Source organism: Zootoca vivipara, chromosome 15 (assembly GCF_965207765.1).
Source record: "Zootoca vivipara chromosome 15, rZooViv2.hap1.1, whole genome shotgun sequence".
In the NCBI taxonomy this organism is placed as follows: Eukaryota; Metazoa; Chordata; class Lepidosauria; order Squamata; family Lacertidae; genus Zootoca; species Zootoca vivipara.
In genome coordinates, this window is record NC_142598.1 from 18,610,316 (window position 1) to 18,638,228 (window position 27,913).

Below are 27,913 nucleotides of genomic sequence, written 5' to 3' on the forward strand. Positions count from 1 at the left end.
TGGAGATACCAAGTGTGGGTTTTAGTGTTAAAATACTATGGGTCACATCCAACAAGTTGTACTCAGAATAGATCCACTGAAATGTTAGGGCTCTGTCAAACATTAGTCAGAGTAATCCCATTGAAATTAATGGGCATGACTAACTTAGGTTCATGAATTTCAACGCATCAATTCTGAGTAGGACTTAGCTGGATACATTCCAAAGGAATTAAGTTAGTAATGTTTATTAATTTCAGTGGGTCTACTCTGAGTCTAACTAACACTGAATACAACTATATGAGCTCTCTTTGAGTAATGAAAACAAATTACTGGGCTGAGTATGTCCTCTGTTACCCAGTTCTTAATTCTATGCCTACCTGCCACCCCAGGCCAGTATTTTGCAGTTGTTGGACCATGGGGTGTAGGGAAAAAAGCCAAAATTTATCTCACAAGCATGAAGTCTGACCACTTTTGCTGTGCAGCTTTCAATGCTGGGACACATTTTCGCCTCAGTCATTCAGCAAAGTCTGAAATAATATTGTCAAGTTGTAGAAACGTCTTTAAAAATAATTTAGCACTACCTCAATACACCATGTTTTAAAGGCCAAATGAGAAATGCTGCTTTAAAAATATGTTCCTTTGGAGTGTAAATTGCCTCATAAATGTAGGAAATGCCCACAAAATGAGCTGGAGAATATTAGCAATTTACAGACCTAAACATGGGAGAATTCTATTCTGGTCTATTCAAAAACAAATGGACGGATAATTGCAGAGTTATGCCTTGAACGAATATAGCAGGATTGTCCCGTTAGCTGAGACTGAGTGCAATATTTCTTGCCATTTTCAAAACTCAATTGCAATGCAGCACAAAGACTTTCTGTTTAAATTAGTAGGCTCTGGGTTATCACAGCTTCCCATTATACAAGTCAACAGGCAAGTTTATTTGCTTATAGATTTCTCTTTCACTCTCCTGTAGGGTTAATGTAGACAGCAGGAAGTAGGTCAATGTTGTGTAAAGTGAAGCATCCATACAAAGCAGCATTGTGTTGTCTGTGTTATAATGCCCAGTAGCAGACAGTTCTATATCTATTTTCTGAGTGCAAGCAGTGAACATCACATACACACTGTAAACTGCATGGATGATCTCCCTGGCTCTATTATTTTTCAAAGGCACAAAGACTATGTGAGCAATTATATTGTACTCATCTCACTCATATATTATATCCTGACATGATATTGAAAATCTGATGAATGGCCAGTAAATCACTACTCTGCCTCAGTTCATGTGCAGAGTCCGTTGTTTCCTTCACTACTATCTATGACATTGGGGACTTATAGAGTTGCCATTTGCTATCTGTCAGACATATGAATGCTAGGAAAGGAACAGTCCTCTTCACAGCTATCATCTTTCTAGTTTTCTTTTGATTGGTTGGGAATGGGCTATTTTAATGCTTGTGCGTGGATTTCATCATGTAATTGGTTTAGAAGGAAAACACACTGGGGGTGTTTAATAAGCTGTTAAATGTAACAAGCAGTAGCAACAACAACAACAACAATTTATACCCCGCCCATCCAGCTTGGTTTCCCCAGCCACTCTGGGTGGCTCCCAACAGATTAAAAGCAGAATAAAACATCAAACATTAAAAAATTCTCTAATCATTCTCATTGATTTGTGCAAGAGTTTTGTGCTTCGTAACATTTACATGGCAATCTCCCTATGTTACTAATTGCTGCAAAAATTCTTTTCCTCTGTTCTAAAGTGATTTTGTATTTGTTGTATTGTTCAGTTGTTGTAATTTTGTTTGTTTTAATCTGTGTTTGCTTTGGGAATTTTGATTATATGGCAGCTTATACCTTGTGTATATGAACAAAATTTTGTAGAAAAGCTATAGCCTCTGTGGACCTGGTGCAGGGAATCCCAGGCCTATGTCTCAAATAATGTCTTCTTTCTAACTAGCTCCTGTTAGAATGAATGCATGATTCATATTTATATACGTTTGCGTAAGTTTGCACATCAAATGTGCAAATGAGTGAGAGATTGCATGCTTGTGTAAAACTGAATGTGAGATTCTGAGTTACCACTTGTGAGCTCTAGGGTGCAGAACACTAGCCAATTTAAAATCAACAGTTTTACATCCAGACAAAAGAAAGGTTTCTCACCCCCATTTGAAATAATACAGTCCGTATTCTCTGCTATAAATAAGCATACCAATATAGAAGCATATGAGAAGGAAGAGAAAGCTCTATTCCAAAACTTAGCTGGACTAAATAGATGAAGTTCAGCCATTACTATGATAGCATATCTCTTGAACCCATGCAGCTGGGACAGTGTGCAGGTTCCCTTCCTTTTGAGTAGCACCCTCTCATCCATTCAGGAACTAGATACACATATAGTCCAGGACAAAAGAATTACTAGAAACATCTGAAAAGAGCACACGATAACTGCCTCATAAGCAAGCCACTACACAGAAAGAGTGGGATGTTGGGCTGTGGGTATTCCCTCTTCATTCATGAAGTAGGGATGGATGAGGATGTATCAATTGTTAATGAATTTACACTAGGAATTTGGGGGTTCTGACCTGACAGAGTTTCAGCTGCATTGGACTGCCTCTTGCATCAAATGCCTGCTTATGTCTGAGCAGATTGTGCATGGCTGTTTTTTCCCCAAAAATTCTATGTACTTGCTAAATTATTTGCAGAAAATATGTATATTATATTTCTGAGATGTATAAAAGAGTCATGCTGCATGTGGTACCGTATTGCTGCAGCATAATTTATATGTATTAATACGTAAATCGTATATAGTTATATGCATTGTTACATATATCTGGTTTTATGCTGGTTACTTTAAGAAGCTTTGCACTTTATGCATATTATATTATATTATAAATATAATAATGCATATAAAATATGTGGCAATAGTTCATATTCTTAGGGAAACCACAAAGATTAAACAAACTTTATTCTCCTGACATTCCATGAGCACGACTAAGGAATCCAATCAACTACTAATGAATCCCATCATCTGAAGTCCTGAGCAAGGACTTCTGCTAGAGCAAATGGGCTTCCCCCTCTCCTCCCCGTGTGCTCCCCAAAATTGGCTCTGGATGAGGTCAGGAGAAACTCTGAAACAACACATGGGGAAGGAAAGGGAGATTGTTCCAACTGGCAAGCCCAAATGCTTAAGCTGATAGAACAATTGCCTTATCATTATGTTTAATTCCACCCAGTAATTAGAAAAATTATGTTCTGATTTAAATATTTTGAGAAAATTCCATCCCTGAAATAGCCTGAGACTGGGTTCTGCAATGATATCCAGGAAAATAGGGCAAAATATGCACATGTGTTGTTTCCTGCATTGGGAAAGGGTTTGTTTTCAGTAGCAGCTGGAAACAGTAGCAGCAGAATATAAACTGTCTCACCAGCTTCACCTATTGATATATTTTTAATATAATCTGCCCAAAAAACCCTGGACAAGCAGCATTTGCTGAAAAGAATCCATGAATAAGGTTACTAAGAAGGCAAACAAATAAGAATGTGTTGAATGAAATATTGAAGCATACCCGCACATCTGATCCAGCACTTCTGACTACACTACAGATGACTCTTCATGTCCTTTGATGTTGGACTTGCTTAGCTGTTATGAGAGGACACCCCATGCTAAGAGCTTGTGTGCTGAAATGGCATGTCTTAGGGATCATGCTGTTAAGGATGTGGAGAGCACAGGACTGTTTCTAAGTTCACAAAGGAGGCCTAAACAGTTTCAAAAACAAAACCTGTTAGCTGCATACATGAGTCCAGCAGGTATTCTTTTCATAATACTTCTCAGCTACCATAATCCAATTGTCATGCAACATGCCAGGCTGCATCAATCATGCTGTGTTATGTTCTGTCACATAACATAACACAATATGACTGATGCCACCCAACATGACATGCTGCAACATGGTAAAATGTGTAGGAAATTTTTATACAGTCCTCCAAGAAAACTGCACACACACACAAAAGCAGCTTGTCAGAAATGGGGGGAGAGGGGCATGAGATCCCTTGAAGGCTTCAGCTCTCATGCTTAAAAGGGACCATTCATAGACTATTTATACGACTGTAATCCTTGCATAGTAAATGCAACCAAAACAATTAAATCGCTGTAAATCACAATTTTCACAGGCAAAAGGCCAGTTAAAAGAATGGTTGTTCCCTTCTGTCATGTAAAAAGTGCCTCCTGCTTGTTGTGAACCAAATATGTTCTTTGCTTATGCAAAGTGGGCCTTTGATGCTGGTGCAACCTGGTCATTGCACAAAATGCCAGTTAGCAACGTTGTACCGAAGGGCTTGTGTAGCAGGTACTGAAAGGCATGTGCCTCATGCCTCCAACAAATCTGCTCTGGGGGATTGGAGGGGCACAGAACCGATCTAGAGGGAGTGCTGGGGGAGGAAAGGAAATTTCGTTGTGCAAGCAGAAGTCTTTGTGCTGAGAGGTCAAGTTAGATGGATACATAGGCTCCAGGTCCTAAGGGCCAAAGCACTTTCAGGCCCCCAACTTTTTTTTAGGGGGCCAGGCCCCTTCAATATTCAGAGGGCATTCAGCTCTGCTGCCTGGCTCCTCGCGATGTCACATCAGGCCCCCTCAATCATGTTGAAAAGCTGACGCCTCTGGTTGGATACTGTTCACAACTATTTTAATATCAATATGGTAGAGTTAGAATGGACCAAAAGAGTCTTAAGCTACCTAGGATGCTCCAGCTTTCAAAGGGTTATTCCAAATAGTTCCAGATAACTAGAAGCAGATAGCCACTGGAACAGATAATTCTATATTATTTGAATCAGTAAGAGAAGTCAAATGCTACATGGAAATTGGTAGAAGAATCATAGAATTGTTAGAGTTGGAAGGGATCACAAGCATCATCTAGTCCAAACTACTGCTGTGAAGGAATATTTTTGCCCAATGTGGGGTTTAAAAAAAATTGTGTTTGATCTGAAATTTCCTGGCTTGGACAAGAAAAATGATTATCCTATCCAATTCTGATATTATCTCTGCCATCCTGGGAAGATATAAAATTAACTCCAGGAATTTATGTGGTATAGGGAGAACAATGCTAAATGGAGATAGCTGCCTATATTGCCACTAATAAAAATTATTTGTTGTTGTTGTTGTTGTTAGTGCTTCTGGTTAGATATCATAAATAAAATGAATGACATTATCAGAAGACCTGAATTATTTGGCATGAGTTACATGCACTTATCTGTATACTAGACAATTAAGCATAGTAGGTATTGCACTCTAAACACACACATACACTATAGAAGCCAACCAAATTCCACTGCACACAATGCCCAGCAAGTGCTATCTGAAATATACATGAACATTCTAGTAGATGTTAGACGCATGTAGCTAGTCAGGAGAAATCCAACAATGTGGGTTCATCGGCTGTAGATTTTTGTAAAACTGTGCCAAAATTAAAGAAAATATTGTCAATTCTGGATTAAATTAACAACTAGCAGAGGATGCATTCCTTAAAGGGGGGGTGGAGACACCATAGCAGTTTAACCTCTCCTGACCTTTGAACTCTGAGGGGGGTCATACACATGTCACTGTTCCCAGCTGTCTTTCTGACACTCTGCCCATTGCAGGGCCTTAGCCCTTTCCATTTTGTAGCGGTATTGATCTGTTGGCAGCAATGGGCTGGATAATTAGCCAGGAATTAGGGTTTCTATTACAGCCAGGAGGTTGCCCCAGCTGATTTATCACCTGAATAATTTACTGTGATTGAAAGGAAATTAAAATGAACTCCATTCGACAACTGTGCACTTTTATGGGCTTTAGTGAAGACTCAAAATCCAAATTAATAGCCTTGTGCTGTTTAATAGTCTACTGAGAGTAAATATGGGAAGGTTTTCTCTGCTACTGATGTGCTGTCTTGTGCTGGATTTAGAAGTTGCTCCTCCTCCCGCCAAGATAACTACTGACAGACCCAAAGGTATTTTTTACTTGAAAGAGACACACATTAGTGACTAAACTGTTACAAACGTGTCTAAAAAAAAAAACCCTCTAGTTCTATTTGCACTTTCCTTTATTGTTAGCTTTCAGACTGGAGGCAAAGTTAAGGTTAATTATTTGAAAACAAAATGGGATGCATCCTACATTTTCATTCACAGAAAGACACCTAAGTCACAGGTAAAATTAATTTTTTTGCAAGTGGAATGATAGATATATCTGTTCCCCTGTCAAGCACAGTTAGATCTACAGATCTGAAAGTCATTTGTATCTGCCTCTTAAGACAGTTTATTTGTCCTTCCTACGTTACAAGTTTCATTACAATAGTTACTTTTGTACTTTTGGTCCCACAAACAAAAACATTCTTTTTCTAGAAAAATAGGTACCGGTACTCACCATGAAGTTGTTATATTAAGTGCCATAATTTTTAACAACAACAAAAAGAGGTGCCGGTACTGCGTACCCTTGAGTACTCCCTGGGGGGAAAGCACTGCCTGCATCTATAACAGCATTCTTCCTTACAGTAAGCTCAACTTCCCAGTATTACTACATATGCAAATTCTGAATGTGGAATTCTGAATTTGAATTTTGAGTTTCAAAAGAGAAATTTTATGACCCCACCCCCACCCACCACTCCCCCATCCACCTCTTTCCCCCTTTTTCTTCCTAATGTAACACTAATGTCTCAACAAATTAAACTGATCTGTAGAAAAAAGAGACATTGCACATACTTTTGTAAACCAAGAAACATTTAATAAAAATACATTTTTTAAAAAAGATAATTTTTACCTGAAAATTCTGGGTCTTTAGACTTGTTAACAACTCTTCTTGTTTTTATTTGGCCAGTGTCAAATATCTGTTCTCACAAGCTGTAAACTGACAAAAGCTGTCAGTTTATAAATACCATTTGAATGTAATATGTGAAGAGTGTCAACGTGGTATAGCAGTTAGTGTGTCTGGCTAGGATTGGGGAGACCAAGGTTCAAGTCCTCACTCAGCTGTGAAGTTCACTGGGCAGTCCCAAGTCACTAGGTCTCAGCCTAACCGACAGGATTGTTGTGAGGATAAAACAGGAGAGAATGGAATCTTGAATGCCATCCTGAACTCCTTGGTGAGTTCTAAATATCAAACACCGTTAATCAAATATTACATATTGAAATAAAGTATTATTGCTTAGATTGGGGGGTTTCATCAGGAGTAGATTAATTGAGCCAGGATTGATTAAAGTTGGTGAATTGGCGAGATTGTTAGTGAGATTATTGGCTAAATGGCCAGTGGGTGCTTTCTAGAATATATCTGAAAAGTCCTGAAAGGGGCTCTTTCCTTCCTCTACTTTTCTTTCCCCCATTCCTATGTAACGGTGTAACATAAGTCTGAATATGAAAATAAATAACACAGACCATGCAGTTTAGATTGGAAAGGTAGACAGACTACTAAGAGGGGACAGCTGATATTTTGGCTCCGCAAGCTCTGGAAAGTGCCTTTTGGGAAGAGCTGCCTCTTTGTGGAGATCTGTGCAGGGTAGTGGAATTGGCTGTCTGTTGCAGTGTTTAAACTGTGGTTTCACCTATGCTAAGCCTTTGTATTTGTAAATAAACTCAACTATTAAAAATGCCATAAGCCTCCCAGTGAGCTTTCCAAAGGAAACAAGGCCCAGGTAAACAATGCACCCATGGAACTTCTCACCACTAGGGTAAGCATAATGGTACCCAATATTAAAAACCAAATATCACCACATGTCAAAGGTAGATATATCAAGTTTATTATGAATATTATTTCAAATCTATTTATTACTCCAAAACATTCAGGTAAATAAGGTTGTACAGTATAGCTGTTATGTAAGCTCTAGGAACAAATATCTATGGGGAATTCCCAGACCAATCCAATGCTTGTGGAAAACAGCAGAAGCCTTTTGGTATTTCTATCTCTCACACCATTTCTAATTTCTTTAGGATTTTTCAGTCTTTCCCATTTTGAGCCCCATACATATACATTTGCATGCTGCTGTACAGGAGGATTTCTTCCACCAAACAAAATGGTGCTTCCATCAGCTTTAGCAGCTTTAATCAACAGAAGGGGGAACAGCTATCTGAAATCATACTACCACTATCAGTACTATCAAAACTAACAGCTATGTGCTCCAGAAACACAGACAATTGTTTAAAAAGGATTCTAAACATCTTCTCAACCAATAACAACAAAATGACCACCTTGAATGTTCTGGTGTCATAAGAAATTTTGGTCACCTCACTGCTCACCCCAACTCCAGCTCACTTATGTACAAGATTAAGAGCATGTTGGTACTGGGGCAAACCCACTTCTTATATCCCCCATAGTAAGATCACGTCCTATTTAAATCCCTTCACCCAGCCCAAGGGTCAGATGGAGATGGAAATTGCCCCCTCTCTAGACCAGTGTTTCTCAACCTTTTTTGGGCCACGGCACACTTGTTCCGTGAAAAAAATCACGAGGCACACCACCATTAAAAAAGTTAAAAAATTTAACTCTGTGCCGCCCTATATTATAATTATGACTGTAAGAAACACTTGCCAAATATTGCTTTCCGGCGGGTCAGTGGTGTGTATTGGCGGCCGCCAGGCTCGTTTGCAGTGAGCTTTGGTAAAGAGGAGGAGAAATATTGCTTTCCGGTGGGTCAGCGGTGTATATTGGTGGCCGCCAGGCACGTGACAATGCAAACCGCCCTTCTTGTCGCCGCACGTCGCGGCACACCAGCCAGCGTCTCGCGGCACACTAGTGTGCCGCGGAACAGTGGTTGAGAAACACTGCTCTAGACATCAGAATGATAATTTCATGAGCACAGAGGTGCAACAGCTCCCTTCCACAGCTGATCTGCAAAGGGAGCTCTATATGTCCTGTAAGTACGTATGGTGCATGCAATGACCACACACACTTTTGGTCACATGCAGCACTGGAGTTTATTCCCCAGAATTGTTGGCCAAAGGTTAATGCAATCTTTGGGCCAATAAAAAGGTTAGCCTGCTATAGAACCTCACATTTCTTGTGTGAAAAAGAAATTAGCTGTTATCAGATTTTGTTCAACAGATGTGTGCTGCAGTGAATTCACTAGGTCTATGTGAGGTTTCTAGTGATCTTATAATATGCCATGTAGACACTACTTCCACTTAACTTTTTAAAAAGTTGTCTGAAATATCACAAAATAAAACAATTATTACAGTGCCTTTTCTCAAAATGTTGCTTCCTCTAAATTCAGTTTCAATACTCTGAAGTTGATGGGCTAAAGAAAGCCAGCTAAAGGCAACTTCGTGTATTTCTTATAAAAATAAAATGCCCTGAGATCTGGGCTTCTGCTGTGCTAGTCTTAACAAAGTATCATCACCACCACCATCAATGGCAAAGTGAACTCCACCTAATGGTACACAAAAGCATTTCACTCTTTACTGTTTCACACATGTGCAAAAATCAGAGCACTTATTAGCTTAATATTTCCATGAAGCATACTAATGTGTAAACAAAATAAAAAAAAATTCCTTCCAGTAGCATGTTAGAGACCAATTAAGTTTGTTATTGGTATGAGTTTTCGTGTGCATGCACACTTCTTCAGTACCTGAAGACCAACAAGGCTACCTACCTGTAACATACTATTGTGTGAATGTTTTCAGCTTCTGTACAAATACATTAGATTTATATTCAGTGCAAACCCATAAATTAAGCAGAAACCTTTTCTCCTTAACATGAGGATGATCATTTCTCTGTAATGGTAATCAGAACTGTCACTCTAGGAATTTTATGTCAATGTATACTTTCCATTTTTAGAGCATCAGCCAAAACATCTGCTTCATCCTGCAGTTTTCATACTATATCTCAGCACATGGGGAGGAATTGTTGTTGTTGTTTAGTCGTTTAGTCGTGTCCGACTCTTCATGACCCCATGGACCATAGCACGCCAGGCACTCCTTTCTTCCACTGCCTCCCGCAGTTTGGTCAAACTCATGTTCGTAGCTTCGAGAACACTGTCCAACCATCTCGTCCTCTGTCGTCCCCTTCTCCTTGTGCCCTCCATCTTTCCCAACATCAAGGTCTTTTCCAAGGATTCTTCTCTTCTCATGAGGTGGCCAAAGTATTGGAGCCTCAGCTTCACGATCTGTCCTTCCAGTGAGCACTCAGGGCTGATTTCCTTAAGAATGGATAGGTTTGATCTTCTTGCAGTCCATGGGACTCTCAAGAGTCTCCTCCAGCACCATAATTCAAAAGCATCAATTCTTCGGCGATCAGCCTTCTTTATGGTCCAGCTCTCACTTCCATACATCACTACTGGGAAAACCATAGCTTTAACTATACGGACCTTTGTAGGCAAGGTGATGTCTCTGCTTTTTAAGATGCTGTCTAGGTTTGTCATTGCTTTTCTCCCAAGAAGCAGGCGTCTTTTAATTTCATGACTGCTGTCACCATCTGCAGTGATCAAGGAGCCCAAGAAAGTAAAATCTCTCACTGCCTCCATTTCTTCCCCTTCTATTTGCCAGGAGATGATGGGACCAGTGGCCATGATCTTGGTTTTTTTGATGTTGAGCTTCAGACCATATTTTGCACTCTCCTCTTTCACCCTCATTAAAAGGTTCTTTAATTTCTCCTCACTTTCTGCCATCAAGGTTGTGTCATCTGCATATCTGAGGTTGTTGATATTTCTTCCGGCAATCTTAATTCCGGCTTGGGATTCATTTAGTCCAGCCTTTCGCATGATAAATTCTGCATATAAGTTAAATAAGCAGGGAGACAATATACAACCTTGTCGTACTCCTTTCCCAATTTTGAACCAATCAGTTGTTCCATATCCAGTTCTGACTGTAGCTTCTTGTCCCACATAGAGATTTCTCAGGAGACAGATGATCAGGCACTCCCATTTCTTTAAGAACTTGCCATAGTTTGCTGTGGTCGACACAGTCAAAGGCTTTTGCATAGTCAATGAAGCAGAAGTAGACGTTTTTCTGAAACTCTCTAGCTTTCTCCATAATCCAGCGCATGTTTGCTATTTGGTCTCTGGTTCCTCTGCCCCTTCGAAATCCAGCTTGCACTTCTGGGAGTTCTCGGTCCACATACTGCCTAAGCCTGCCTTGTAGAATTTTAAGCATAACCTTGCTAGCGTGTGAAATGAGCGCAATTGTGCGGTAGTTGCAGCATTCTTTGGCACTGCCCTTCTTTGGAATTGGGATGTAGACTGATCTTCTCCAATCCTCTGGCCATTGCTGAGTTTTCCAAACTTGCTGGCATATTGGGTGTAGCACCTTAACGGCATCATCTTTTAAAATTTTAAATAGTTCAGCTAGAATATCATCACTTTCACTGGCCTTGTTATTAGCAGTGCTTTCTAAGGCCCATTTGACTTCACTCTCCAAGATGTCTGGCTCAAGGTCAGCAACCACACTACCTGAGGTGTGAGACCTCCATATCTTTCTGGTATAATTCCTCTGTGTATTCTTGCCACCTCTTCTTGATGTCTTCTGCTTCTGTTAGGTCCTTACCACTTTTGTCCTTTACTGTATTATGGTAATCTTTGTACGAAATGTTCCTTTCATATCTCCAATTTTCTTGAACAGATCTCTGGTTTTCCCCATTCTATTGTTTTCCTCTATTTCTTTGCATTGCTCATTTAAGAAGACCCTCTTGTCTCTCCTTGCTATTTTTTGGAAATCTGCATTCAGTTTCCTGTATCTTTCCCTATCTCCCTTGCATTTTGCTTGCCTCCTCTCCTCCGCTATTTGTAAGGCCTCGTTGGACAGCCATTTTGCTTTCTTGCATTTCGTTTTCCTTGGGATGGTTTTCGTTGCTGCCTCCTGTATAATGTTACGAGCCTCCATCCATAGTTCTTCAGGCATTCTGTCCACCAAATCTAAATCCTTAAACCTGTTCCTCACTTCCACTGTGTATTCATAAGGGATTTGATTTAGATTGTATCTTACTGGACCAATGGTTTTTCCTACTTTCTTCAGTTTAAGCTGGAATTTACTTAGGGCATAATTCAGGCAGAATTAAACCACCCCCTTAGCCTAGGGATAAGTAAAAATATGTAAAAGCTGCAATCTTCTACTCACCTGAAAATAAGTTCCATTGAACTTCTGAGTGTGGTGTAAGTCACATCAGCGGGGGGGGGGGGCAGTAGGGTATGCAGAACCATTGTCTTGCCTCTCAGTAAGGGACTGGACGAGAGCCAGTCCAGATAAGACAGAGGCACTGTTAGTGGGTGGTTTCCTAGAATGGATGGAAGGGAAGTTGCCTGCTATTGATAAAGTTACACTCCCTCTGAAGGAGTGAGTACACAGCTTGGGGGTACTTCTGTTTTCGCTTGAGGCTCAGGTGGCCGTGGTGGCACAGAGTGCCTTCCATTAGCTTCAGCTGGTGGCCCAGCAGAACAACTATCTGGACAGGGACAACCTAACTTCTGTTGTCTATGCTCTGGTAACCTCTAGGTTAGATTACTGCAACGTATTATATATGGGACTGCCTCTGAAGACTGAATTTTTGGTTTTTGAACGTTTCAGAACTCGAACAGTCTTCTGGAATAGATTACATTAGAAAACCGAGGTACCACTGTATATTTTCAGCCACCAGGCAAAAACATTCTTCTTCTCCCAGACCTTTGGCTAATTAAACAATCTATGGCCTTTCAAAAAGTGGAGGAGTATCATTTTTGTTTGTTGTGGTGTAGCGGTTAAGAGCAGTAGACTCGTAATCTGGTAAACCAGGTTCGCCTCTCTGCTCCTCCATATGCAGCTGCTGGGTGACCTTGGGCTAGTCACACTTCATTGAAAACTCTCAGCCCCACTCACCTCACAGAGTTTTTGTCGCGGGGGAGGAAGGGAAAGGAGAATGTTAGCCGCTTTGAGACTCCTTCGGGTAGTGATAAAGGGGATATCAAATCCAAGGTCTTCTTCTTCCTCTTCTTATGCTGTGTATTTTTGTGTTTTTATGATCTTCAGATGAGTGGCAGTATAAAAATTTAATAATTTTTTTTATAAAAAAAAAAAAAGTGAAGACAGACTCCAACAGATTGGGTGGGCGAGACTAAAAATGAATCCAACCATCAAGCAGGCAGTTTCTGCACATGCTATAGAGGGAAGTGAGGTGCAGATGGAGCTCACCAACCTTGGAAGGTAGCCAATTTAGGAGAAGGGAAACTCTGATCTTAAACCTCCACTGCCTTGTGATACATCTTATGAGGAAGAAAAGGAGTAAACTCTATATACAAATCCAGAGTGGAATTGCTAAGAAGGTTGGATGGTGTGTTGCACGCCTCTTTCTGGCAACACCTACAGTCCAGCTGGTGTCAAACATGATGCTTTTCTTTTCTTTGGACCACATCATCTGGGCATCCCAGGACCTCCATACACACTGCCCAACCTTGTGCCCCAGGGAAGTCATTTCGGTGCTGCTAATGCAGCGGTTTGACTTCACTTGCAGAGACTCACTCCATTGTCTCAAGACAGACAGACAGATGCCAACAACTATCAGACACAGATTATCAGATACTGAAGAGTATCAAATTCAGTTCCAAATATTAAATGTAAAATTTGAAAGACTAGATACAAAACAAGAGTTGATGACCTAGAAGTAGATATGGGGACAAAACTCAGGCAGATTAGTTTCAGCTCCAAATATTACCTGCTCTGGTTTGATGGGTTCAGTTGTTGTGAAGATATCAGAATAATGCTGTCTTTCAAAGACTCGATCCAACACTTCTAGCTGCTGCTGGGTGAAAAGATCTCCCCGCATTTGTTTCCGAAGGAAGTCTCTACCCGGAAGAGAATGGCCATTTGGTACTGGAGACTCCTGAATGCCTTTCCAAGAGGGAAAAAATACAGAAACAGATATATAGCTATTACAGTGATAATCACAATTTCTTTTTCTCTTGTTTTTTAAATAGCATAACATAAAAAATTATAAATATAGGCAGCTTCAATTTTAAAATGTATCTTTAATTTTCCTGTTACCTTTGCTTACATCTATGTATTTACATTCAGAAGATAAATTAATCCTTGAAGAGTTTATGGGGAATTGCTTTAAGATGATACAGCAGCTGGATAGCTGATCGTAGAAGACATTTTCCCATCTTTGCCATATCAAGCAGTTGGTCCCTTACCTTTCCCGCCCCGACCTGGCCACAGTGATCCATGCGATGGTCACTTCCAGGCTTGACTACTGTAACTCGCTCTATGCGGGGCTGTCCTTGAAACTGTCCCAGAAACTCCAGCGGGTGCAGAATGCTGCAGCGAGGTTCCTCACGGGGTCTTTGCCATGGGGGCATATTCACCCAGTGCTCTACCAGCTGCACTGGCTCCCGGTGGAGTATCAGGTCAGGTTTAAGGTGCTGGTTTTGACCTTTAAAGCCCTATGCAGCCTAGGACCCTTGTACTTACGGGACCACCGCTCCCGGTATGTCCCGCAGAGGACCCTAAGGTCCATGAATAATAATAGCTTAAGGGTCCCGGGCCCTAAAGAAGCCAGATTATCCTCCACCAGGGCCAAGGCTTTTTCAGTGAAGGCTCCGACCTGGTAGAATGCTCTATCCCACAAGACTAGGGTCCTGTAGGACTTGATCTCCTTCCGCAGGGCCTGTAACACAGAGCTGTTCCGCCTGGCCTTCAATTTATCCTGATCCTCCATTCTCTTTTCCCTTTCCTTTTTCTATGAAGAAGCCCTTCTGGGACCCCACATTTAAACTCTTCCCTGGTCTCCTTGCTGGCCCTAGCAGGACCAACTTGGCCAGTTAGCCCTGGCAATCACCTAAGGTTTACTAAACTGGGGTTTTTCCCCAAAAAATGACCCTGAATTTTTTGAATTTTATTGACATGGATGCTACATTTATGTTGTATTTTTTGCTGTTTCCCCCAGGATGCTAAAATGTGGTATAGGTGGTGGTGAATATTTCTTTCTTGCCATATCTTGGTCTTCATTTGGAAAGTAATGAAGCATTGTTGCTTCAATTTAAGAAAGAGATAAATATCTAAGGTATGAATGCATACAGAGAACGAGATAGTTGGACAGTGTTCTCAAAGCTATCAACATGAGTTTGACCTGGCATGCTCTGGTCCATGGGGTCACGAAGAGTTGGACACAACTAAACAACAACAAAATGAATGCAAAACTGATTGATCTGGCCACATCTCCCCCCGGTTTGAAGAACAGAGTAGCCCTTGAAAATATAGAAGTGGCTACACCCGATCTAAGGTATAATAAATGGACCTTGTTCAAACATCCAGGCAACATAATCACCATGTTCAAATTTTGCCCAATGGCACAAAACAATCTGTGGATTCTGTGGTGATTTTGTACATGTGGGCATGATGTTGATGATGCACACCAATAATAACTATTGTTTTTACTTTTGTTCAGTTTTTACAATGCTAGCTTGAGACAAAAAGGTAAATTGTTCAGGTACTTGAACTGAGGGAAACTTGAACTTGTGTAAGAACTACATTATGGCACACAGAGGGCGGTAAAGTGCAAATATATAAAAAGCAGATTATCTTTTTCCCACATTCCCAAATTATATCATGTCTAGCAGAACGAGTGCTGGGTTTAATCAACCATAGCTTATAAAATTAAAAGTCTGGTAGGAAGCTGCATGTTACGAAAGGACCAGGTAACAGAGCATGGAAATGCTTGTTTTAAAATTTCAGGTTAAACCAATATTATTTGCAATTGGGCTTTAAAAGTCATGCATTTACATTTTTCTGGTGAAATGGAAACAAAAAGATTCTGCTTCTACTTTACTGAAATCCATTGTACCTTCAGTTACTTTCATGGAGCACACTCATCAATTACCTAAAGTTATACACATACAGAGCTCCCGTTGCTTGGTCCCAGATCCTGCCAACCTAGCAGTTCGAAAGCACGTCAAAATGCAAGTAGATAAATAGGAAGGTAAACGGCGTTTCCATGTGCTGCTCTGGTTTGCCAGAAGCGGCTTTGTCATGCTGGCCACATGACCTGGAAGCTATACGCCGGCTCCCTTGGCCATTAATGCGAGATGAGCACGCAACCCCAGAGTCGGTCACAACTGGACCTAATGGTCAGGGGTCCCTTTACCTTTATACACATACAGAATGCATTATTAATGCAAGTTGAAGTTTGAGCAAATTATCTTTACACATTTATTCCTGCATTGAAGGGGACTGGACTAGATGACCCTTGTGGTCCCTTCCAACTCTACAACTCTGATTCTGTGAAGCTGAAACAGCCTCAGGCCTGGGATATGACCAGAAGGTACATGAACTGCTGAACCCGATCAGGCCTGACTACCTGATTAAGTAAGTAGCTTGCATGGAAGATACCCTGTGTACCTCATATGAGCTTCTCTGAGTTCTTTAGAGTAAAAGTGGAAAAAGAATACAGTACTGTCTCTGATCCAGGAGGTTCCACATAGCCGTCCTGGCTTGAAGCCATTGGCAGATTTACCCTTCATTAAAATGTATTAATTCCCTTTTAAAGCCATCTAAACCAGTAGCCTCATCTCATGGCAATGGATTAATGACGTCAGAACAAATTGCTGCTGCATTTGCTTCCAAGCCATTTGCAGCAATATCACAAATTTACCTGCCACTACCTTTTGCCCTTGCCCCTGTGTCTATAACAGCAACCTGCCATATATATGTGTGTATTTGTGGGAGCTTTTTCTGGCATGGCTAATGCTGCACTCCTAACCCCACTTTACCTGGGAGTAAGCCCCTCTGCATTCAGCAGGAGTTACTTCTGAGTAGACAAGTTTAGGATTGCGCTGTAAATGTCTGTGTTTCAAAATGTTCTTTAAAGCACAGGATAAGGGACAGGGGTCTGTTTATTTTTTAAAAAATCACAACCCCAGCCACAATTTCTTAGTGAACCAGTATGCACAGGTTGGTCTTGTCATCAGGCTTTGGCAACAGAGTGGATTAAAGGCTCACTTCCATGCATGGTCCTATCCTCCATGCATGGTCCTATCCTCTCATTGCAATTGGTTGCTTGCAGTACTGTATGTTTGTTTGCTTTAGCTTCTAAACACTATCTTTAAGAATCAAAGAAAAAGAAATCAAACACAAAGAAGCCAAAACATTGGAGGCATTCTGACAGCCTGGAACTTTATCGCTGATTGACTGTTGAATATATTTGTAGGATTGCCACTACTGCATGTGTCTGCCTAGCTAGAAGATTCAGCGATAATTTATTCCAGTTTCCCCTGAAATGCTAATAGATGGTGTGGACACTTCAGCAATCCTGTCTTCCTGGGCAGAAAGAGATGGGTAGAGTATCCTTTTAAAAGCCTCTCTTGTTTACTGAATAGGATTATGGGATAGCCAACATCTTGCTTCTTAGCTATATGGGCAAAGCAAAGAGGAACAGCAGTAGTTTATTTCTCACTGAAACAGTAGTACAGACAGCACAGAAATCAAGTACTTTATTGCTGAATTAATGTGGGAGTAAATCACTGCTTTTTTTGGAAAGGTAAATAAACTCTTGTCTGCAGCAATAGGATGTTCATGGTGGGGAAAGCATTTCATCAGATGCAATGATTTTGTATTTATGTATTTGTAGATATCTCCATTTAGAAAGAATAGTGTTCAGGCATATTTTTCACAGATGTAATCATGAGGAAAGGTGCCCAAAGGCTGCAATCTTATACATGTTTTCTTAGAAGTATGTAGATTTAGTATGAAATCTACTAAATTTAAGTAGGCCGGATGAAAATAATTCTGCAGGGCTAAATACATTAACTGATTAATTACCTAGAATTTACAGTTCTATTGCTGACTGAACAACATAGGAATGATCAAATGGCAAGCCTGCAGCATCTGGTAGTCAGTCACCGTTTTATTATTTTCCATGCTTTCATTAGAATTCAAGTAGAAGGATGGAGTTATATTGTATAGAAAATAGTGGAATGGAAAGCATCATGTGAGCAGTACTGGGTGGGGGGAAGGTCACACTACCGAATTATTATTTTTTTGTCTGTGTAATGGGACTCAATGCCATAATAAGGCAGAGAGAATCAAGTTTTCTCATGAATGGGTTTTGTGTAGAAGGGTATGTTGTTGTTGTTCTAAGCAAAAAGTAACTAGAATTGGGACAGGGAACCAGAATTCACATCTAGGCAATATGAGTTTCAACCTCTGAGCTGTAGCACCAAGTGTACTATCAGTCAGACCACACACCCTCCATAATAAAAGTATTTCACCAGATTTCTCAGATGTGGCTGCAATTTCCATAGTAGATTTATCAGAAATGTCTTACAAAAATAGTCAGTCAACCTCTCCTGCTCTCAAACCCAAAGGTGAATAATGGATTTTTTCCCCTGCTGCATTCCCTCAGAAGTAAGCTGTTAGGAACTACACAATGGCAGAACTGGGACCAAAAGGTGGACAGGGCTGGAGACAAAGGTGAGTGGGGGCAGAGCCCTTCTATTGGCAACTCCCCTTGCACACCTCCCCTTCCCCCTCCTTGCCACTTCCATTAAAAAGTTTTATGCAGCCCTAGAGCCACAGGTTTCCAACCCCTTTCAAAATGCTTGTCTCAGCGCCAAAAAACAAAACAAATGAAAGGTATTAATATTGGTCACACACGTGTTGCACAAATCTAGGGGAAATAGTTGATTTGCTTTTGTGGGGGTATTTCACTAGTTCCTGACTTTATTTCAACTCAATCCAGTTATACAAATTGCTTTGAGAGTACACATGGCCTTCTCAGAGTGAGATATTTCCTAATTAATTATTTAATTCAGTTTCATTTGACAGGTCCCATTTTGGGAATAATTCTGCTTTTCATCGCTCTGAATAGATCCCTCCAACACTTTGTTCTGTTTTTTACATGTGTATTAACTAGGTAAGCGGGTAAAGAAATAGACTGTTTCCTTATGGCCAAATTAAACGTGTAATTAAATATGCTTTTTATCATGAAAAGACCAGTTCTGGTTTCAGATCATGGTGTTTCTTGGGGGGGGGGGTTAGATTTTACAGTCCTCTTGATACTGATCCTCCTTTGTCCTCAGCTGCCAATTTCCCTAGAAAGCAAGCTGACACTGACATCGATACCAATGACATTTTTCCCCCTTGTATGCAGCCATGGAAGCCCAAATATGGATCATGACTGAAGTAGGAACAACGGGTTTAAATTTCTTATCTTTCCATGCTGCGGTCCAGATTCACAGTTGGAGGTGCTAGCTGCTACAGCTAACTCACAACTTACATGCTTTTTTACTTGTACTCAGTCAGTTTTACACACCTTGCAAAAAAGGGGGGGCAGAAAGGAGCAGGTTCGGGGTGGGGGGACTTTGGCAATCCCACCTGCCATTGCAACCAATATATTTTGACTTTATACAATGTTGGCTTTATGAACTACCTGGAACATAGCCCCCATGTAAGTTGAAGGTCACCTGTATATAGTAAGCAAAGACCAAGCACACAAGAGCTGATCACATGCTTAGTGTCACATTGCTGACCAGTTTCAGACTTTAATTAACTGTGCCTACTTTTGCAAACTTTACCTTCCACACCAACCACTACAGATACCCATAAACATGTGTATAGTCATGCACATGCACACAGTTCTGAGATTTCAGTCAGGTATAGTAATATTAATTTTGACTTAAATTAGTATAAAAGGACAGCAGTTTAATAAGTTATCATCTGACACGAAGGAAACTGCTAGGCATTACTGTGATGTGCTTTTAAAGCTTGTCACATTTCCTTAGGAAGGTTTCAATAAGCTATTGATAGCACTGTTCTTATAAGAATTTCAGGTATAACGAAAAATGAACATTCAAATGAGTTTTAGGGCCTATTGTAAGTGGACAGCAGTATACAGACTTAAGCCTGAAATTAATTCAGTGTTAAATTTGAAATAGCACTATAAATAATTAAAATAATTAATGGTACATTTTTGTATTCACAAAAACTGAAGTTTCAGGAACTCAAAAACTGTGTTTTGCAACCAAAACATGAATTTTGTAACAGAAATCAAAGTTCTGTGTTATTTTGAACAATTTGTGACAATTCAAATTTGAATTTGACAATCACGAATGCTGGGAATTTGTCAAATATTCAATTCCCATGGTAATTCATTTCAACACTCACATAAATGTGAGATAATTACCATTACCATCAGACATTGTTTGACTACACCAGAACATCTCTGATAATTAAAAATACTGTTGGCAGACTTCTAACAGTTTAAATTATAAAAATGCTCCAGGGAGCAGTAAAGGAATTCTTCATCCAGTCATTCCATCACTTAGGAAAAGCATGCTTCAATGCCAATAACACTAGTTCTTTACTCATAGGTAGATTTATTTAGGAGTAAGCTCCCGTTGAACTCAGGGAGATTTACTTTTCAGTAAACACAGGCCTTGATCCAAAGAACCAGTGAAGCAAAGGAGCTTATCAGATGCAGGGCAAACTGCTTTTGAAACCGAGGAGAGGGCCCCACCAGTTTTTACTGAGCACGCATCATTATTTGGGCTTATTATATTATTGGTGATGTTATATGTGATCACACTTTCAACTCTGTTTGTTCATACAAAAAGCTGGGGGCAGTAACACTGCTTCATTTGCAATAGATACATGACCCATAGATACATGACCCATAAAATCTTGTAATTTGTTATAACACAAATGTTCCGGGGGGTGGGTTCTTCCGCTTTTGTTGTGCTGTAGTGTAAGAGCACCCCTCCAGCTGGCAATAATGTAGCAACACTGGGGAACCATTGCAGAACTAATAAAGTGGAACAACGTGTGGATGATCCAGTATAAATCCACAGCTTGGGGTTTATCTATATTTACTTTATTCCCGTCTCTTTCCAGACAAAGGTCCACATTTTAAAGCTCTGTGTCTGAGCACCAGGAGCTATACTCCAGAGCCTTGCCCATGAAAACCTGCTCTTTAAAGCTGAATCAGAGTGAACAGCTGTTATACCGGTAGTTTTCCATGGATTGCCGTTTGCTCCAATTCAGCTTTAGAGAGCAGGTTTTCACAGGAAAAGTTCTGCAGCAAAACAAAAGGGGGGCACTCCAACATGGAGCCTGTACATGGAGTACAGATTGTGCCTGGAGAGAGCAGAGGAAAGGTTAGTATGGATAAGCCCTAAAGCACTATTTTTGCATCAATGACTTGCTGCAGAATGTACTTGAAAAACAGCAGCAGCAACAGGCGTGAAGTTGCCAAAGCAATTCATTATATGATATGAATACAAGATACTCTAAAACAAAAAGTTGAAAAATCCACTAGCAGAGCACAAGCCTTCAAGGTTGTTGCATAAACCTGCCCTTAGTAACATTGCTTATTTATATGCTAATACTAACTTCCTTCAAATATGGCTGGACTATGGAGAAAAATAAGGAAGATGGCCAACTCCATAACATCATCAGCAGTCTGTGTAGTGAGGTGGAGCCATCCTCCCAACACTGGTATCACTGCAGTTTATCTGGATGGGGCTAAAAGGCAAGGCTAAGTGGCAGTGAGGTGAGGCTGCATAGTCTCACTGACATGAATCAGCTCTGCTGGTGCAGTCACACAGCCTTGACCTCACAGAAACCCTGAAATTTCAAAGATTTCTATGGGATTTATTTCCAGGTAAGTGTGCACAGGATTGTAGTCATATTCATTCCAATGCCCAGCCCACGTCATCTTTAAGTCTCAAGGCAGGTTGGCTTTGACAAATAATTCATATAAAAGAGCATACCAAATCCCAACTGTATGCTAGAGTTTCAAGCCCTAGCCACTCGTAACTCCTGAAAAGTTTCTAGCAGTAAGAGTGACACTCCTTTTACCATGTAAGGCCGGCCACTCTCCTGAACAAATCTATCACTATTTTCAGATAGCTGCAGATTAATTTAATGAATACCACACATACTGAAGCTCAAACCAAATAAGACAAAGTTGTTTTTGGTCTATCGGTTTAGTTGGCATTCACCCTGTTCTGGATGGGATACCACTCCCCACTAAGGATCAGGTTTGCAGCTTGCGGTACTGTTTAACCCAGCCTTACTGGTGGATGCTGAAGAGGCAATGGCAGATTGTAGCACCTTCCAACAGCTTCCTGGAGAGTGTGATTCATGTGATTGATTTACATTGTTTAATGTCTGCAAGATATGTCAGTTACTTAACTTTCTCATGCAACAGAAATCTCTTTTTCATGAAAACATGTGGTGCACTACTATTACCAATAATTCATATGCTGCTCTTAAATTTGCAAAGTACTTTACCATATTTATTGCACTTGTCCTCACTTGGCTGCTATTATCTCCACTTTTTCGGAAGAGAATCGAGACTAAGGAGCTGTCCATAACTCGAGATAATGTGGATTGTGAATCCTTGTGCCTCCAACTCTACAATTTTTTTATTCTACAGTGGTACCTCTACTTACGAATTTAATGCATTCTGAACGAACATTTGTAAGTCGAAAAAATTTGTAAATTGAATCCCATAGGAATGCATTGGGAGAAAAAAATCGTAAGTAGAAGCAACCCTATCTAAAAATTCGTAAGTAGAAAAAATCCTATCTAAACCTCATCCAAGATGGCGGACGGAACTCCATCCATAAGTAGAAACATTCATAAGTAGAGTTATTCGTAAGTAGAGGTACCACTGTATTTCTTTAATTCCTTCTCAATTATGTGGCATTCTCCTCCAATCACTTTCTCCTCCCTAAATCTGGAGATTGCCTGTGCAAGGTAAGATTCAACTGCTATTCTAGTTGTCTTTTGTATATGGAATGTACATATTGTCTTTGAGTTCAGGCAGCAAAATGTCTTGGACAAGCCTTGGGGATAGAGTCAGTGGGCATAATCCCAATCTGCTGCCCAAGCCCACTTGCTGACTGCACTCATTTTGAGGTCATCTGCACTATGCTCCACATAAAAGTAACTAGCTGAACCCAAATCTAACCCTAGTGTAGCTGCTGAGATGCATTGGCTCTCAGTTAGCATTCTAGATAGTAACAGAAGGCAATTATTTAAGAGGAAATGCAGTTACAAAACATGGAGAAATCAAAAGTGGAGAGAGATAGTAGCTGAAATGCATTTTTAAATCTTTTATATTTGTCCCCCACTTGAAATTGCTATTATTATGGAAAAGCCAAATACAAAGAAGTGGAATAAGATGTAAGAAATTCCCTTCTGATGTTATTAAGTAAATGATATAAAACAACATTTGGAGAGTATACTTATATTTTCCTAAGAGGTTTTCATAATGCTAATTTAAGAAATAAAGAAGCAATGGGATATAATGCTATGTCAGTAGCCCTTGTTCAAGAAAAATGCCATTTTTCAAATCTCAGGCCTACACTGTCGAGTTTGATTAGCTGATAATATAACCAAATTATTTCACCTCATAAGAAGATGCAGGTTAGCTAACAAAGGTGTTAATTACAGGTTTTAAAACTGGGAAAGCAAGACATTACCATGATCCAAAAACTGCAATTCTTTTTCCTGCTGCATTTTCTTCTAATTGAGACTAGGACACACTTGGTTTAATTACCACTTGGGAAGCTTTGTTTACAAGCTAATGTGCACTGCAGTCCTGAAATCTCCCACCTTTATCTGGCAAGCAGTATAGCCACTTTCTATTAAGTAGCTAAGCTGTGATTTGAAAATCATAAACACTGGGAGAGTTCTTTGCACGTGCTCTATTTGTGCTTCCTAAGTGCTATTTGTTTGTTTTTGTTTTTTGTTCCGAAGGATAATATTACAAAAAAGCCTTATATTTTGCAGTGTATGCAGCTGATCATTCCACAAATATTTTCTAAAGAAATCACTATATTTCTCCAAGATGGGTATGGGCTTTCGCTGTAGATCAAAGTGAGGAGCGGGGGGAGGTTGGGGAGAGAGAAAGAAAGATAAATCATCAGAGATCCAAAAATACTTTTCATTTGGAGAAGATATCAGACCATTTTGATGGCACTGATAGAGTCTCAGCTCTGTCTCCATTACCCACTGAAGGCAGCCGGAGTCAGGAGCTGACAACACTAGATTATATTCCCTATAAGATGGTCACCAATATATATATATATGATCTTCAACCTCTATTGATTGACCAATTTCACAAGCAAAGACTGGTGAAATGAAGCTGAAATGAACATCATGCTTTAACTCATTGAACCTATCAGGCCTGAGTTAATCTCACTGTCCACTGTCTCTGATAGAATTCAATTGATCAATCATGTTTCGGTGATAGTACCATTTCACTGGCTTATTGCTTCTTCATTTCAAAGCTTGACCTGTTAGATATACTTGGACCACTGCTGGTCTCAGATACATAGAGATCAGCATCACTACCAAAGTCTATTGTCTTATGTCCAAGTTTATAAGAACTCGGAATCCCCCCCCCCTTTTCCCTCATGAATACTTGTGGTCTCACAGCCATAATGACTAGGAAATAAAACTCCACAAATCACACTAGAATTACTATAAAAATTCTTTCCATCACTCCTTCCTTTTGCTTTCATGTCTATAATATTCCATTCACTGTAGTTACCTGAATAAATACAATGAATTTAATTTCCCACCATTTGTATACAGAAGCATCTGAAAAGGCTATGGCCTGGGCTTGGATTCATTATAGATCTAGCTGTGTGTGTGTGTGTGTGTGTGTGTGTGTGTGTGTGTGTGTGTGTGTTTTTAAAAAGTTTTAATAGATCTAAAAAAAATTTAAAGTTTACAAAAAAGACATTTTGTACTTAGAAGCTACTATAGGAGCACATAAAGGCTGGGCACAGACAGTAGTTTTTCAGAGACTTAAAGACAGTATTGTTACCTTTTACCTATTTGATATATTCATTTTTTTCTGTTCCAACAGAAGTTTAGCAGTGCTTCAAAAATATGCAAAATCTAATTGGCCAAAAATCACAGAGGCAGCAGGGAAAGCAAAGATGTGTAGTACCAATTACTGCTGAAAGGAAAGGCCATCCTGCATTTCCTTTTTCATTCTCTAACATACCATTACCAAAATAGCCTGTGAAATAAACACATGCCTTGTTTGCCCAGGCTAATTAATCAAGGGGCACAGCAATTAAAAACCTTGATCCAGCACACGGTGGGGAGAGGTGTCCCTTCACCCCGCTGCGCCAGGCTCAGCTGCCATGGAGGTCCTTGCTCCATCCACCAAAGGAGGGGACAGGTAGAAGCTTCCACTGACAGTACTCCCCTGTCAGTAGGCAACACCACCATTCAGAGAGACACATATCCTTCCCTCCAAAAAATATGTCCCAGTACACTGTGTGCTGCCACTGGGCCACCCTGAGAGTTCAAAGTTCCCAACTGAACAAATCTGACCTCATTTCTGATTAAATGTGTAAGCTGTCAGTGGCTTGTGGTCATTGGACTAAGGAGACTAGGCTACTCACCTAAATGTTCCCCTAGTGCCTCCTTTCCAAAGCCCAGGAAGCTTTTCCCAGCTTAGGGAGGGAGGCGCAAGACTCTGATGGGTCCAGGATCCGTCCTACCATCTTCCCAAAGCCCATCTAGCTTTAGAGAGGAGGAAGGAGGGCTCCACCCTCCTGTCAGAGCCCTGGCACCTCCTTTGCAAAGCCCGGTAAGCTTCTGCCTGGCTTAAGGAAGGCGGCACAATGCTCGTATGTGACATCATAACGTTATACGCAGCGGCGGAGCAAGCCGATTGGGCGTCTGGGGCGCCGTGTGTGCCCTGCACCCGGAGGCGGGGCCAGCCTCCCACAGGGCGGGGTCAGCCAGGGCAGGACACACCACAGGGCTTCCGAGGAGTCTGCCTCTGTCCTCACACTCAGCCGCCCTACAGCTGAGGGGGAGGCAGTGGGCAGACAGTTTGGGGCAGTGTGGAGCCTGTGGGCACCCAAGCCACTGCGTCACTCCCAGGAGAGACACGTGGTTCGGGCGTGTTGCAGGCCCCACGGTGAATGCCGCTGGGCATTTTGTCACCCCCCTCAGTGGTGACACCCAGGGCGACCTACCCCCACCACACACCCCTTCCTCTGCTCCTGGTCACATGCATGACATTGACTCCCCTCGCAGGCTAGTGCCTCTGGCCCCAACTGTTCTACTATGAAAAATTTCAACGCCCACCACTGTAAGCTGTGAAAGTGAAATTTAGTAGCTGCCAGCAAACGTGAACAGAAACTAAAAGTGCCAGTGGGAACTTCCCTCCTGATGCAAATTGCAGCTTTGAAGGAATAATTTTTTGAAGACTAGAGCCGAGAAGGAAAGAGTTAGACTTCCTTTCCTCACACCAGCTGCAATCTCTATAGTTATCATACCTGCCTACTCCCCCACCCCCTGCAGTAGCTGCTATTTGCATGTTAATGCAAAGACACATTTCACTTTGCAAGCATGTGATTGAATAACAACAGCCACCCTACTCCACCTTGTTCTGGAAAAGCCACTTCAGGAGTGGGGCAATTTGTTGCTTTGTCAAATGCAGAGTTCTAAGATAACACTTGTACTGTATGTATAAAATCATCTGCAGGTAAAGTAGCTGGAGATAGGAATTTGGAACAAAGAATGGTAGGTGAGCAACTACAGCATAGAATGGTGGGGGCAAGAGACATGGCGTGAATTCAGCATACGTTTTGCTTTAGAGTGCAATGGCCTTTGAAAGAGAAAAAAGAAAGTTCATATATAGCAAATGTTAGATTTACCTATGGCATGCACACATTCACTTTGGGCTATGCTTTGGGCCAAAGTGAGGAATTTGCTTGGGGCAACAGAAGGATTTTGTCTGCTTGAGTCCTTTCCTTTTCCTTTCAAACGCTATCCTTGTTGCTACAGGGAAGCAGAGATACTGAGTAATTAGACAGTATTGGGGTGGGGTGGGGGTGCAGGAGGAAAAGTGTTGTTTCTCTGAAAGTTTTGCAGTATCGATACATCTCGCCTCAAGCTTCTTAACTGTAGCTTTGTCCCAGATATTATATACAGGGAGACTAATGAACAAGAGGAGCTAGCTCTCCCACGATGACTAGCTCCTACAGCCAGGATGGATATATATATATATATATATATATATATATATATATATATATATATGAAGAAGAATCATAATAATGAATCTTGGAAGTCCGCACCAGAGAAGGCAGTGCTTCATCCCAGCCCCTCATGCTTTGCCCCTGGCTCCATCAGCGCAAGGTGGAATCACTCAGGCTTATTGACACTTCATCTGCCAAAGCATTCCCGCTGCATGTGGATCATCTGGTACACTGCCCGGCTTCTGGCGGCTGGACTCCACACTAAAACACCTCCCCTGAGCCTCTAGGAAAGCTGGCATCAGTTGTTACCATAACAAACTCAATTGTTCTCAGCAGTGCTCCGGCAAATAAAGTCATTAATTATGGCCCTCTCTCTTGGCCGCCGTTGGCTGGAGCGGCAATCAATGTGAAACCGCTCATTGCCTTCTCTCGGGGAGAGGAGGCAGACGCCATAAAAATAAACTGCAGCCCGAGCAGAACCCTGCCAGTAAGGCAGCAGCAGGCTGCAACCAGTAACGGCCATCACGCTGGTTCTGTGTGCCTGGCTACATTTATTTGGCCTGCCTCAGCCATGGGGGAAGGTATCCCATTAAGCAATTATTTTTATCTTATAACGTCAATTTACTTATACTGATTGGCTTCCTGCCGCCAAATATCAATTAAATTGCAAATGCCTGCAAAAACTGGTTTTCTATCTTTGTGTCCCTCCTCTCCCCCCCCCCCCGCACACACACACACTTTCCCCTTTTTACCTTGCTGTATTTTCCCCCTTCTCCTTTCCCTCCCTCTCCTTTTCTTATAAACTATGTTCCAACATAATTTAATTTATTTCCCTTTCCATATCTCAAAGGAAAATCTATATCTCCTCCTGGAAGGCCATTTGCCCTATGTTATTGGGAGCTGAGGTATCACACTATCGGACCATTTGTTTCAGCTGACTATCGGCAGCCCATCAGTGCTTCTAAAGACCTCTGCCATCTCCATGCAATTGTATCCAGGATTGCTCA

At 41.0% G+C, this 27,913-nt stretch overlaps 1 protein-coding gene across 2 annotated transcripts in view; it reads right to left on the bottom strand.

Annotated features, from left to right (window-relative positions):
- PAX5 (paired box 5) overlaps positions 1–27,913 on the bottom strand; it is a 238,193-nt gene that overhangs the window by 130,326 nt on the left and 79,954 nt on the right. For both annotated transcript variants that reach the window (XM_088658491.1, XM_088658492.1), the window contains exon 6: positions 13,610–13,785. In XM_088658491.1, the coding sequence (XP_088514617.1) occupies positions 13,610–13,785 (176 nt within the window). The remainder of the gene's footprint in view (positions 1–13,609; positions 13,786–27,913) is intronic.